The 15396-nt window shown below is 42.6% G+C and overlaps 1 protein-coding gene across 1 annotated transcript in view; it reads right to left on the bottom strand.

Moving 5' to 3' along the window:
- Pygb (glycogen phosphorylase B) overlaps positions 1 to 15396 on the bottom strand; it is a 45569-nt gene that overhangs the window by 17156 nt on the left and 13017 nt on the right. The window contains exons 2-8 of the mRNA XM_047540416.1: positions 13734 to 13835; positions 8465 to 8543; positions 5414 to 5517; positions 2877 to 3008; positions 2196 to 2307; positions 1625 to 1707; positions 26 to 169 (exon numbers count right to left, since the gene is read on the bottom strand). Coding sequence (XP_047396372.1) covers positions 26 to 169; positions 1625 to 1707; positions 2196 to 2307; positions 2877 to 3008; positions 5414 to 5517; positions 8465 to 8543; positions 13734 to 13835 — 756 coding nt within the window. The remainder of the gene's footprint in view (positions 1 to 25; positions 170 to 1624; positions 1708 to 2195; positions 2308 to 2876; positions 3009 to 5413; positions 5518 to 8464; positions 8544 to 13733; positions 13836 to 15396) is intronic.

The raw sequence follows: 15396 nt of genomic DNA, 5'->3' as shown, positions 1-15396 counted from the left end.
CTCACACCCCACAGAGATCACAAACCTTGTCTGGGAACGTCTCAAAACAGGTTCTCACTGGGTCCCGGCAGCCAAACTTGGATGACTTAAAGCGGCGAATGATGTCCTGCAGGGTGGCGGCCACCACAAAGTACTCCTGCTTCAGGCGGAGCTCCTTCCCCTCAAAGAACTAAAAACACAGGGCTGCTGTGTATCTGCCACTCACCATCATGGGGCCAACCACAGTCAGTGGATCCAGGGCAAGCTGGAGGGTGCCAGGCTGGGAGGCATCCTGCACATCCCATTTGCCCCACAATCCTGGGGCCATATTTATCCCTATGGTGACCCAGGTCATATGACCTGGCTAAGGTCATAGGCAGAAGTTCTCAAACAGCCTACCTGCCTGACACCAAAGCCAACATGTGCAACTTCAAACAGGGAGGGCATGAATGGCGGCGAGCACAGGGTTACACACCCGTGCAACATATATACCAGGACACAAAATGTCCATTCATCAATAGCAAAAGGGCCAAATTTGTGAGGAGTGCCAGAGCTATCGGAAACCACAACTCCAAAGTGTATGCATTAGGAAACACTCTCACTTGACATTTTAGAACATGCTTGAAGTCTCATGGGGGCCAGGGTGGAGAGTTGGGGAGGACTGTTACGAGCCTTTCTGCACCAATGCCTTTGCTACTGTGCACACAGATTGCTTTGATGAAATAAAACATTCACTTTTAAAACAGTGAGATCAGCCAGGCACAGTGGTACAGGCCTTTAATTCCAGTAACTCAGGAGGCTGAGGCAGGAGGATCCCAAGTTCAAGGTCCTATCTCAAAATAAAAAACAAAAGGGCTGGAGATGTAGCTCAGTGGTAGGGTGGCCCTGGGTTCAGCCCCCAGTACTGAAGAAAAAAGAAAAAAAAAAAAGAAAAGAAATAAAATGCATGACCCACTAAGACAGGCAAATTTCAACAACTATTCTGATGCTGAGGAGTCAAACCCAGGGTCCTGTACATGCTAAGCACATGTTCTACCACTGAGCTACATCCCCTCAAGGACTCTTGCCTGACAACACGGACAACAATAAGCCATGAGATGCTAAAATTAGGTGGCAGCAGATAATCTGGTTGTGACCACCACCTAGCACATGAAGGACATGTGCTAAGACCCTACCAAGTGTCAGATACCACTGCAAAACAGGTGCTGCTGACCCCAATGGAAATATGGACCATCTAACCCTTGGGGAGCCATGGCACACACTACAGGAGACACTGGCTGGCCCTAGGATCTGAGGAGGCCTGCACAGCACTTCTCTGTATCAGAAGGAGTCTACCCAGACCTTGTTAAGGGAGGTAAGTGTATTTCATAGGAGTGTAGATAAGGGAGAGGAGGTTGACAGACTCTGGAAGAGTTTTTACAAGTGAGTCAGGGCAAAGGAACAATGCAGAGTCTCGTTTGGACTGGACAGAGGACACCTACACTCACCCCTATTCCTTAGAGGGGTCACATGGGCATGCACATACACAGCCCCACCTCACAAGCCTAAGTTCAGCAACAGGATATGCTCGAGGGTCCAGCCTTCAGGTCATTTGTCTGCATTTAAGAGGCCTATCCAACAGAAGTCACACACATCAGCTACTCACATTGTCATTGGGATACAGGACCCTGGAGATATTCTCAGCCAAGTTCCTGTCCAGGACAGCCTCCACATAGTCCCCCACATTGACTACAAAAAAAAAAAAAAAAAAAGACAGTGCTCAAGTCAATATGTACCTCTCTCGGTCCCCTGCAGGGCAGGGTCCTGTCAAGTGCAAGCACTGTAGTTGCTCAGTCAGTTACTAGAGAAGGCTGAGAAAGTGTAGCCTGAGCAGGAAGCCCCCAGAGCTGCTGTCCTGCTTCATCTCACCCCTGCCCCAAAGGATGAATAACCTCCTCCCACAGCGCCCCACACCCATGCACATCACCAGCCCCCTCACTCTTTTCCTAGGGACATGTGGTCTGAATGACCACGACCCCAGCTGACTGGATTTGATGTGAAATCCACGCTCACAGGAAGCTGTGAGGGGTTCAGGTGCACTCAGCTACATTTCAGAGACTCAAGGAGCTGTGTAGCTTCCGCAGCAGAGAGGGATGGGAGTGGCAAAGGCATGAGCATTTGGGACAAGCCATCAAAATGGAGACAAGAAAGGGGGGTGGCCACTGGCCAGGACGTACAGTCCTTCAGCTTGAAGTCATTGGGCGCCTTGGCAGACCAGAGCCTCATGGTGTTGACAGTGTTGTTCTTGTAGCCGGGCACTGGAGTGTCGTAGGGCATGGCAAGCACCACCTGACCACGTGGAAGACATGCTCAGGGCTGAATCATCAAGAGACCCCTTTCCTTCCTTGGCCTCCCCTTTTCCTGAAGGGACACCTCATACACACACCCATAGCTCTGATGGCTTCAACACCACTGAGAACTGTGGGCCACATGTAGTACCAGCAGGTGGGGTAGATGGCCAGAGCTCCACAAAAATGTCAGGGACCTATCCACATCCACCTAGGGGGTCAATGCCCTTATCCCCATCAGGACGAGTTTCTAGTTGCCATTAGGCAACAGGAGTTAGTGGAGTATTGACTGGCAGAGAGGAAAGAACACTCTGGATCCTGGCCTCATCCCCAACACACTCCTGCTAAGCTGCAAGTGTGGCTCTCTCTGTTGCATAAAGCATTTTCCATCTTATAGAAAGTTTCTGTCAACGTGTAAAAAGATGAGGAGACTAAAACCTCCCCTAATTTTATCTGAAGTCCACCCCAAGCTTCCACTCCTAAAAAGAAGTCAGTAATGACAATAAACTGCGGGGTTGCCACCCTCACTCAGCAGTAGCCTATTCCCTCCAGAGCTCCAGGTCCTGATACCTGTGTGTCCAGCCACTTCACACCCTCAGGTGTATGCTCCACTCTCCCATAGAAGTGCACTGGAAGCATGTACTCAGGCCGCGCTTTCTCCCAGGGGTTGCCGTAGCGCAGCCAGTCATCAGCCTCTTCAACCTAGAGGGGCAATGGAGAGCGGCATTCTCAAGGACGGGAGAGTTCGCTACTGCTAGGCTGCCCTGTCCTCATCCTGAGCTGAGATCTCACAGTGCCCACCACTGAAACAAAACCATGGCCTATTTATAAGTAAAGATTTCTAATTCCCACCAAGCCCACATGCTTCAAAATGAACATTTTGCACTGCTTAAAGGAACAAACTCATATAAAAATCTGAAAAAAAAAAAAAAAAAAAGTCCAGATAGAAAGACATTAAAACTTCACCTGTTTTCACTTAAGAAGACAAAAAGAATTCACCTGAATGAAGTATTGACACGTAACAATACGGACAAACCTTGAAAATTATGACAGAAGGGAAAGAAGTCAGTCACAAAAGACCACGTATTATATGGCTCCACTTACAGGACATGTACAGAACAGGCAGACCCACTGAGACAGAAAGTAGATTAGTGGTTTTCAGGTACTGGGTGTGACTATAAATGGGTGCAGGATTTCATTCTGGGGTGATGAAAATGTTCTGGAGATGGACAGTGGTGCTGGTTACCCCACTCCGAATATTCTAAAAACTACTATGTGGCCAGGTGCAGTGGTTCATCCCTGTAATCCCAGCTACTCAGGAGGCTGAAGCACAAAGATCACAAGTTCAAGGCAGCTTCTGCAACTTAGCAAGACCCTGTCTCAAAATAAAAAATAAAAAGGGGCTGGGAATGTAGTTCATGATAGATCCCCTGGGTTAAATCTCCAGTACCACAAAAAAAAAAAGAAAGAAAGAAAAGAAAACCACTACTGTATATAGGGTATGGTGGCACACACCTGTAATGCTGGCTACTAGGGAGGCTGAGGCAGATGGGCCAGCCTGGGCAATGTAGTGAGACCCTGCCTCAAAATAAAAATGTGGGCATGTAGCTCAGCATGTATGAGGTTCTGGATTCAATTATCAGTAACTCACACACCCATACAAAAAATCTATTTTATATCTTGAAAAGCTGTTATTTTAAAACAGAAGAAAAAGAATCATTAAAAATCTACTGCTTTTGCTTGCCTTGCACACACAAGGCCCTGGGTTCCATCCCCAGCACCGGAAAAAAAAAAAAAAAAAAAAAAAATCTAATGCTTTAAAAATTACACCATAGGTAGGAATATAACTGTGGTAGAGCGGGTTTTCTACATGTTCAAGGCCCTGGGTTCCATCCCCAGCATGAAAAGTATATTATACCACAGATCACAGGTACCAAGGGCTGAGCTGTCACCCTGAAAGGTTTTTGATGGGAAGGTCTGAGATCCACCCCTGGAAGACAGCTTCTACACTAGGCCTTCCTCAAAGCAGTTTATCATCCAAAAACTGACCCCGGTGGCGCCATGATCAATACAACTATACAAAAGAAAATTCCCATTAATAAGATTAAAAGTAGCCCCACTACTTAGTCCTTCAAGTAGAAGCATTTGGTGGGGGTTGCTTTTCCCTTTTCCTACCATCCTATGGAATGTACTCTGCTTATAAGTCATGGGATAAATTAATCTGGTACACAAGTAAATTTGTTTTCTTTTCTTTTTTCTTTTTGGTACTGGGGCACTAGCTATATCTCCAGACTTTTTTGAGACAGGGTCTAGTTTAGTTGCTTAGGGTCTCACTAAGTTACTGAGGCTGGCCTCCAACTTGCAATCCTCCTGCCTCACCCTCCCAAGTTGCTGGGATTATAGGCATGCACCACTGTGCCTGGCCAGGTGAATGAATTCTGAAGAATAAAGTAACTAAAAAAATTTTTCGGGGCTGGGGTTGTGCTCAGTGGTGGAGCATTTTGCCTGGTATGTGTGAGGCACTAGGTTCAATCCTCAGCACCACACAAAAATAAATAAAATAAAGGTATTATGTCCATCTGCAACTAAAAATATATTTTTTTAAATTTCTTTTTGGTGCTGGGGTTGACAGCAGGGGTTTGTGAGCACTATAGCACTAAGCCACACCTCCAGTCCCTCAAAATGTTAGAAGATTTTATGGTGAGCATGCCTGACACGATGAACTGAGAATACCACCTTCTGCCCCATGTGTGGACACCCCTGGGGAAACCAGCATGTAGCCTATAACATCCTAACCCCCAATTGCAGGTAGCCCTATCTGGGGGCTCTGGGAAGATTCAAATGGGCTTCTGTGTCCTGCCCCACATGACTTCCCTGTCACCACACAGGAGCTATTTGCAAAGGGGCCATCTTGGCAGGGTCGCCAAGAACTAGAGAATATATAGGGCACTATGCAGCTGGCTGCCCTCCCACTGTATTTTGCAGAGGCCTTAACTTGAAGTCTCTCCAGGGAATGAAGAGCAAAATAATTTGAACTGAAAATGTATCCACTTACTTCCATGTATAAATAAGAATTGGAAACCAGTGAAAAGACCAATGTCACCCACCTGCCAGCCATTGACAATCTTCTGGTTAAAAATCCCAAATTCATAGCGGATTCCGTAGCCATATGCTGCCAGGCCCAGGGTGGCCATTGAATCAAGGAAACAGGCTGAAAATCCAATCATAGATCAGACCATCAGCAAAATGGAAGCTGTTGGGCACCAAAGCCCCAGTGGGAAGTGGCTGGCCCATAGTCAGACAATGACTGGATAGTGACCAAGCCAGCTCAGGTTTCATGAAATTCAGGTATACTAAACTCCCCTCACCCCTGGAACCTGGGGCCATGCCAAGCAAATACCAATGTGTGGGTGTGGGAGGAGGGAGTGGAAAAAGGTGAAGAATCCCATGGAGATCATAGTGAAGCCTTATACTTCTCTAAACACCAAGTCCCCTTACTGCCAACTCTCTCTCAGACATCTTCACTTGTTCATGAGACCCTCTCACCTCTCTGCACATTCAACTTTAAATCCATGTAGTTTTGATAGCAAGGACAATCACAAACTTCTCCCCACAAGCTGATGAAATAAACACACAAATGGGTCCAGTGATGTACATTTCATGACCCATAAGACTTCAACACCCAAGCTCCAAAATGAAATCAGAGTCCCCAGAAGCAGCTGAAGAAGCATGTCACCGAACTAAGCTCTTGTTCCAATCAAAACTTCTTAAATGACAAACATAATAAAAATAATGGTTTGGGGCTGGGAAGATAGCTCAGTCGGTAGAGTGCTTGCCTTGTAAGCACAAGGCCCTGGGTTCGATCCCCAGCACCCAAAAAAAAAAAAAAAATGGTTTGAATAAAGACCCAGAAGGCAGACTTAGTAAACTTCTGGATTAAGAAAAGAGAGCTGGGGGTGTGCTCATTGATAGAGCACTTATCTCACATATGCACACAAAGCCCTGGGTTTGATTCCTAGCACTAAAATAAAACAAAGGAAGGGAGGGAAAGAGGGAGGACTCCCCACATGGAACACTGGCAAATAAAATAAATATTCAATTCATCGTGCCTGAGTGTCAGGTGCTCTGCTAGTGGAGGGAGATGAGGAAGATCCACAAATGTATGAGCCGGACTCTTTCAGTGAAACTCATTCTTAAAAGACAGAAGCAGACCAGATCAAGTCACACTTGATTTGGTGCTGCCCAAGTCCACCCCTACTGGGAGGGATCTGTAAAGATAGCTGGTTGTTCACAGCTGGTCAGAGGAAGGTGGGTAGGGAGGTAGAATGCACAGGGGCAAGTGGCAAGGAAAAGTATCTGGAAAAGTCAAAGGACCCAAGAGCACTACAATGGATGTGGATCCCCAGGGGATGGGACAAGCCCAGCTAACAATTACTAGCCTTGAGGTCAGAGGTAGGGTTCACCTGTCCCCCACTTGAGGCTGTCTCAGAGTGTATTAAAGGACATGTGTGCCATGGGAAAAATAAAGGAGGCTGAGGATTATATCCAGCTTAAGGAACCAGGTCCTATACTTATTGAGGAAGAACAAAGTAGGAATCTAGAAATGCTCAATCAAATGTCATGGGGGTTGGCGGGAACTAAGTGGTCGAAATTCTAGCAGCTCAGTCCCTGGTAGAAGCCCAGGCACACAGCCTCACACTCAGGGTGCCAAGAGGCTTGCTCTGTTGAGCTGGGAATGGTCTCCTGGTAGCAAAGGCAGCAACAGCAAGATGTGCTTGGCCTGAGCTCACTGCATTTGAGAGAATATAGAAGGCACATGTGGATTGAGGGCAGACAGGACAAATTTTTTCTTTATATAGATCCATCTGTTATTTGAGAAAAATACGTTGCATTTAGAATTTTTGAAGAATTTAAGTTAACATTTAAAAACATTTCAAATACACATTTTAGGGCGTACACTTAGTTTACAAAAATGACAACTTCTCAAGCAGGGATTGAAGTGGCTCAAGACCAGGCCACCCTCCACACCCATCCACACACTTCCACAAAACCACTATTTCTACTTCCATGTTCTTTACCTAGCTTCCTCTGTCTAGAAAGGCTGGCAAAAAGAATTAAAATAGATAATAACAACATTGCATATATTCTTAAATATGGTAGCCAAAGGTAGCAATATGCCCCAAAGGCATAGCTCAGGGCCATCTGTGTTATGTATTAAAGCTGTAGCTCTGCAGTTTACATCAACGTTCATAACTGCTCAATTCACAATAGCTAGATTGCAGAACCAACCTAGATGCCCTTCAACTAATGAATGGATAAAGAAACTGTGGTATATATACACAATGGAATATTACACAGTCATAAAGAAGAAGAAAATTATGGCATTTGCTAGTAAATGGATAGAGTTGGAGAACATCACGCTAAGTGAAATAGGCCAAGCCCAAAATACCAAAGGCCGAATGTTTTCTCTGATAAGTGGATGATGATACATAAGGAGTGGGGATAGTGGGGGGTGAGGGGAGAGAAAAATGAAGCAACTTTGGATGGTGTACAGGAAAATGGGGCAGGAGTGGGTGGGGGAAGGAAAGATAGTAGAATGAGACAGACAGTATTACCCTATGTATATGTATGATTACATGAATGGTGTGAGTCTTCATTGTGTACAACCATAGAAATGAAAAGTTAGACCCCCATTTGTGTACAATGAATCAAAATGCAGTCTGAAAAAAAACAAAAATTAAAAAAAAAAAAAAAAAAAAAGCTGTAGTAGTTCAGTGTAAGAAGGGTGACATGCACATCACATTTCCATCCCTCTGTCCTGCTCCCAAGTACTGGCTTTGGTACTAGGAACTTTCCTGGCACCACCTACCTTGTGCTGGCTAGTTTGATCTTCATGATAACTGTGAAGTGTCCCTGTAGGACAGAAAACACTTTTTCCTTTTTTTTTTTTTGGTCACTGAGAGGCAAAGACATTAATCTGAAGAACAGAGCTACCCATCCACTCTGAGGGGGACTGCTATACCCTGACAGATCAGTGTCAAAAGCACACCTGACCCTGGTCTCCTGTGATCTTGGCCAATGGGTTAGGAACCTTATTCTAGACAAGTACAGGTTACCCTGAAGCTGCCCCAAGTCCTGTTCCTAGACAGAGCAGTTACCTGCCAGACGCCCCAGACCCCCGTTCCCAAGGCCTGCATCCTCTTCTATTTCCTCTAGTTCTTCCAAGTCCAACCCCAACTGTGAACAAAAACAGAGGTAACATTTTAATATTACTTCATATTGTCTTTCAAACAAAGGTTAAAAAATATTCAAAACCTGTAAGCTTATCCCATTCTTTCAGACTTAAAAATCCCAAGTCAAAATTTAATGTTAATGCAGAGAAATCAAAGTCTTTAGATATTTCAAAAACTGCTAATAACAGTAAAAATTAGACATGTTTTAACAGTCAAATATTTATTGCCAGATTGTTAACCTATTTATGGTGAACAGATTATAACATGCTGCCTAAATATGAAATCAACAATTTGTGGGGTTTTTTTTTTGTTGTTGTTGTTATTGTTGGTTTTGGTTTTTTGTTTGTTTTTTGAGAAAGAATCTTGGAGGCTGGGCGTGGTGGCACACACCTGTAATTCCAGAGGATCAGGAGGCTGAAGTAGGAGGACTGCAAGTCCAAAGCCAGTCTCAGCAACTTAGTGAAGCCCTAAGCAATCAATGAGACCCTATCTCTAAATAAAATACAAAAAAGGGCCAGGGATGTGGCTCAGTGGTTCAGTGCCCCTGGGTTCAATTCCCAGTAAACGCGCCCCCCCCCCCCCCAAGAAAAAAGAAAGAAAAGAAAGGATCTTGCCATGTTGCCCAGGCTGACCTTGAACTTCTGGGCTCAAACAATCTTGCCTCAGTCTCTGGTGTAGCTAGTACTACAGGCACATGCCACTGACCACAGCTTGAAACCAACTTTAGCAATTCCCTAATTTCAAACATGGTCAAGTAATATTTACATGTCATTTTTCTTAAAGCCAAAACTTAAAAGCACTTTTCTTGTGACTATTCTAATTGTATTCAAACAATCTAATCAAAAATATATGGCATGTCAAACATCAGAATAAAGTAGCAAAGTTACAACTACTTAAACTATCTGAAAACCATTCCAAAGCCAGGTGTGGTGGTGCACACCTGTAATCCCAGCAACTTCAGAAGTTGAGGCAGAAGGATCCAAGTTCAAGGTAAGCCTCGGCAATATAGTGACATCCTATCTCAAAATAAAAAACAAAAGAACTGAGGATATAGCTCCGTGGTGCAGTGCCAGCTTCCACAACATAGGCTGTCTCAAATTTTAAAATTAAAAAAAAAAGGGGGGGGGCTGGAGATGTAGCTCAGTGGTACAGAACCACAGGGTTCAATACCTAGTACTAAAAAAAAAAAGTCCTCCAAATGCCTCTCAATTATGGCATTATAGTATATGATAAATATTCTATTAATGTGGCTTTAGTGTGTATAAAAATCCACAAATTGCTAATATTATCTGGATCAATAATTTTGAAACGTTTTGGACTCAGGGGACTCCAAAGAGTTTTTTATTTATATGAATTATAGCTATCAAATTTTTATTATTTATTAAATTAAAAATTAAAATGCAGAAAAATTTTAAATGTATATACATATACAGAATGTGTGTGTGTGTGTGTGTGAATTCATTTAAAAATAACAAGCTGGGTACAGTTGAGCATACCTATAATCCCAGCTACTTGGGAGGTTGAAGCACAAGAATTCAAAGAAACCTTGCTCATCTATTTTCTGTCTCTGTGGAATTGCCTAGTGTGGATATTTAAAAGCAAACACCCAATATGTGGCCTGTTGTGGATGGTTTCTTTCAATTAGCATAACATTTTCAAGGTTCCAAGGATGAATCTTCAGAACATTTTGCTAAGTGAAACAGGCCAATCAAAAAAGGTCAAATTCACAGAAACAGAAAGCAGAATGGTAGTTTTCTGGGTCTGGGGAGAAGGGAATGGGAAGTTCTTTAATAGGTACAGAGTTTAGGAAAAATAAAAGGTTCTAGAGATGGATACTGGTGATGATTGCACAACAATGTGAATATACTTAATGCCACTCAAGTGCACATTTAAAAATGGCTCAGGATAACATATAACGAGCGGGGGTGGCAGGGGGAAGAGAAGAATGAAGGAACTTTGGATGGTGTAGAGGACAATGGGGTGGGAGGAGGTGGGGGACAGAAAGATAGTAGAATGAAACAGACAGTATTACCCTATTTATTTGCATGATTACATGAATGGTGTGAATCTACGTTGTATACAACCATAGAAATGAAAAGTTGTACCCCATTTGTGTACAATGAATCAAAACGCAGTCTGTAAAAATAAAAATTAATAAAAAAATAAAAAATAGAACACACACAAAAAAAGGCTCAGAAGCTGAATTTAAGGTTATGTGTATTTTACCACAATTTTTTTTAAATGGAAAAAAAAAGTTTACTGTAATGTAAGGGTTTATTTCTGTACTCTTCACTCAATTGCGTTGGTCTGTATGTCTAACTTTACTGCCATACCACACAGTCTCAATGACCTTTGCTTTGTAGTAAGTTTTGAAATTGGGAAGGTGAGTCCTCCAATTTTGTTGTTCTTTTTCAAGATTGTGTTGACTTTCTGGTCCCTTTCAATTCCATCTAGATTTTAGGATCAGCTTCTCAGTCTCTGAAAAGAAGTCAACTGGAATTGTAACAAGAATTGTGCTGAATGTGTAGATAAATTTGGGTGGTATTGCCATCCTGACAATATTAATTCTGCCAAGCTATTAACATAACTTTCCCTTTTCAAGTCATTCTTAATTTCTTTTAACTCTATTTGTTCTTAGCATACAGGTGTTATGTTTTGGTTTTGTTTGTGCTAAATTTATACCTAAGTATTTTATTCTTTTTGATGCTATTGTGATGGGAATTGTGTCATTTTGCATTGTTCATTGCAGATGCATAAAAAAAAGTTAATTTTTATAGACTGATACTATATCCTGCAACTATGATAAACTCACTCACTAATTCTAATGTTTGTTTAATGGATTCCTTAGGATTTTCTACTTCATGTCACTAGCAAACAGACAAGGTTTTGCTTCTTTCTTTTTAATACGGATGCCTTTGTTTCATTTTCTTGCATAAATACACTGGCTAGAACTTCCAGTATGATGTTAAGAAGTGGTGACAGCAGACATCCTTGGACAAAGCAAACTCACACACACACATAAGACGAAGAAACAATCGGTCAAAAGCACAGTGTAGAAACTATAAGATAAACCAGTGCCAACAAATAAATGGTAAGGCAAAAAATTTTTTTAAAAGAGGAAATGCCGGGGCTGGGAGATAGCTCAGTTGGTAGAGTGCTTGCCTTGTAAGCACAAGGCCCTGGGTTTGATCCCCAGCACCCAAAAAAAAAAGAGGAAATGCCTATAAATTAAGAGAAGTCTAAAAGATATAAGCCAAATGCATCTAAGTTATTATAAGACAAATTTATGTGCTATCTGAAAAACTGATGATATTAAGGAATTATTGTTAATAGTTTACAGATCACAATGGTACAACTATTTTTAGAAGTCCCTCTTTTAGAGGTACCTATTATAAATATGATGCTTTTTGGTGTTGGTTTAAATAATCTGGGAGTAGAGACACAAGTGAAGCATGACTGGCCATGAGCTAGAGTTGATGACTGGTGAAGCCATGTAATGAATGTGTACAAAAGTTCACTATAACAGTTACTCAGCTTTTGTATATGTTTACAATTGCCTATAGTGAAAACAATTTTTTTTTAATTTTATTTTTTGATAACAATTTTTAATGTGCGATTAATAAATAATCAGGAGAGAGCTGCTTTTTTTGAAGTGAGTTTTGAGAGTAAAGTGCTCCTCAAACTCTCCAGCCCTGTATGATGCATTGGCACATATTTTTCTAACACTACATTGTCAGCAGGGAGATCCTTGGGGAAGAGGCCTGTTCAAGTCCTGTGTCACTGTTTCCTTCCACTCAAAGCATCTGGCACCCATCTTACAACCAGAAGCAATCAGCAAGTGTGGACTGTGAGCCAAGAAGGTCTAGTCACACAAAAACCTTTCCAACACAAGATTAATTATAAAGTAAACTCTGAGTAAAATATCACTTTTAAGAAAAAAATGTACAAAGTTTAAAAGGCTACATGCTTACATATATTTCCTTAGTTTCTATAATTAACACATTATTTGTATAATCAAAATTATAGATATTACATATTTATGGCATAGTTTTGAAATCTTTATCTAAAAACTAGTTTAAAAAATGTTTCAAAAATTAAAACATTTCATATAACTGTAAAATCCACAGAAGATATAACTAAGATACATGTTCTATGCTCCTTACACATTCTAAAGTGACTATTCAGTGAACAGAACTTAAAAGTCAAGTCACCTGCCAGTGTAACCTCTATTTTGTTAAATCATTTTGAGCACAAGATTTTAATTTTGGGAAATAAAATTTCTGTTCCATGTGTCAAATCAACTAGTATTACATGCCTTGAGCACTAAGACGGGGTTCCCAACAGGTTGTTGCCTTATAAACATGCTGGACTTGTGACCCCACACAAGCCCCATAAGCTCCTGCCACCCAAACCCAACAAGAACAAAAAGGGCAGGGGGGCTGGGGATGTAGCTCAGTTGGTAGAGTGCTCACCTCATAAGTACAAGGCCCTGGGTTCAATCCCCAGTACAGCAAAAAAAAAAAAAAAAAAAAAAAAAAAAAAGTGGGGGGGCAGGGACCTGGTAGGGAGGGCCCCTCACTAAAGACCTTCCCATACACATGCCAAGGGGAAGGAGGCTGTGGGGTCACACCCTAGAACTTCTCTCCTGGAGACCCATGTACCAGGAAAAGGCAGAAAAAGGAGACAGAGACAGACTAGGAAGACAGAGCTGCAATCAATTATAACTCTGTTCTAAGACTACAAATGACCTATGAAAGAGTTAAGTTCAAAGGGACCAAACGTTAATGAGGAACCACCAGGGAAAAGCAGTTTTTATTCTGATAAGAGGAGAAGAACAACTTTATAACTAGGAAGTATGATGAGCTAAGGTGGTTATCTTAGGGGTAGGCATGGGGGATCAGGCCTGGGTTACCAAGTTAATAATGTTAAGTAGAAATGGAAAATACCAATCACTTTTCCCATGTTCTAAACAAGTCCCTTGGGGTGAGAAGTACTGAACAATTCAACCCAGCCCTTGCACTCCATGTATTATCCTACCCTTCTCCTCTTGAGGGAGAGGAAAATTGCCTTCCAACCCATATATCTATAGCACATTTGCCCATTCCCAGACTGTGGCCCATCTTAACATCTGTGATCACTCTGAGACCTAGTGCCACAGAGGCCAACCAGAAGCCCAGACACAAGGGCCCCATACCTGATAAATAGCTTCATCACAAGCATTCTGAAGGCCCAGGTTCACCATCGTGTTCTGCAGTGTCCGGCCCATGTAGAATTCCAGGGAAAGATAATAAATGCGCTGAGGAGATAAAGGGAAGAATCTTAGACTTCTCATTCCATCCCCACACACCAGGCAGGTCATAGGCTATGAAAAGGCTCATGAAGCACCTACTTGGTTCTTTCACTTATGTTAACTGCATGCTGACACCACGCATGTAAGGACAGTCCACTTAGAGCAGAGGAATCTTTTCCCTGCACTCGTGAATTCCCAGTGAACATAAACTGACTTTCCCCAATGTGTGAGGTCAGCCTTATGCTTGAGAACATGGCTCCCCAAACTGGGCAAATTCAGGCTGAGTATAGTTTGGCCTCTCACCAGCTATGTGCCCTTGGGCAAAGTTATGTCTTCACCTCTCTAAGATGGGATAAAACAACTTTACAAAGTAGGGAATATATTCAAGCATTAAATGTAGCTGGGCATGGTGGCTGGCACCTTAGTTTCAGTTACTCAGGAGGCTGAGGAAAGGGGAGTGCCTGAGCCCAGGAGTTTGAGGCCAGTCTGGGTGACATAGTAACACCCCAGCTCCAAAAACGTTAATCAACAATAAACAAAAGAGAATCCCTGAGCACAGCTTTTGAAACACAGGCAGTTCTTGATAAACATCATCACAATCAATAGATGCTGAGTGGCTGAATGAAGGCATCCACTTCCACAAGGCAGAAGTCAATTGTGCTGGGGATGGAACCCAGAGCGTTGTGCAGTAGGCAAGTGCTATACAACTGAGCTATACCCCAGCCCAGAAGTCTGGTTTTTGCCTACTGCCTAATGGTTGCCTAATGGTGGGTGATAAATGCTACCTTGTATTAAATTAGGTGCATGGTGGTTCACACCTGTAATTGCAGCATAGGAGGATCACGGGCAGGTTCAAAGCCAGCCTCAGCAACTTAGTGAGGCTGTAAGCAACCTAGTGAGACCCTGTCTCAAATTTAAATAAAAATATAAAAGGGCTGGGGATGTGGCTCAGTGGTTGAGCACCCTTGGGTTCAATCCCTGGTACCAAAAAAAAAAAAAAAAAAAAAAAAAAAGGTGCTTTAACCAGAACTACTATCATAAATTATGCTACTGGATGCCAAACAGGGTTCCAAGACCTCCTTGTTGGGGTTCAGGAAATGATATCCCATGCCAGGCACAGTGGTGCCCACCCAGCAATTTAGGAGGCTAAGGCAGGAGGATGGCAAGTTCAAGGCCAGCCTCAACAACTTAGTAAGACCCTGTCTAATAAAAAGGACTGGGGATATAGCTCATTGGTAAAGCAACCCCGAGTTCAATCCCTAGTACAAAATATAAAATAAAATAAAACACACGCAAACACATTCCAAAGACTGGTGCTATGACATGCTGAGAAGCCTCAGAATCCATCTCAGAATCAAGGTCCCTGTGACCTCCCCTTGTCTCCCTGCCCTAGTCCAAGGAACAGTATTATGTGACCAGATCCCTGAAAAGAGAAACACAATCACCTTTAGTTGTTGTCCTCTGAAATTTTGTTAACCAGAAAACACTAACAGACTCAGGGAACTGCAGTGTGTCAATATATCTGGACAGACTTTTTTCACACACCACTAACCTCTGTCTTGGTCAG

Source organism: Sciurus carolinensis, chromosome 2 (genome assembly GCF_902686445.1).
Source record: "Sciurus carolinensis chromosome 2, mSciCar1.2, whole genome shotgun sequence".
NCBI classification, from domain to species: Eukaryota; Metazoa; Chordata; class Mammalia; order Rodentia; family Sciuridae; genus Sciurus; species Sciurus carolinensis.
The sequence above is the reverse complement of the archived record's forward strand: the minus strand, read 5'-3'. Positions and strand labels throughout refer to the sequence as shown.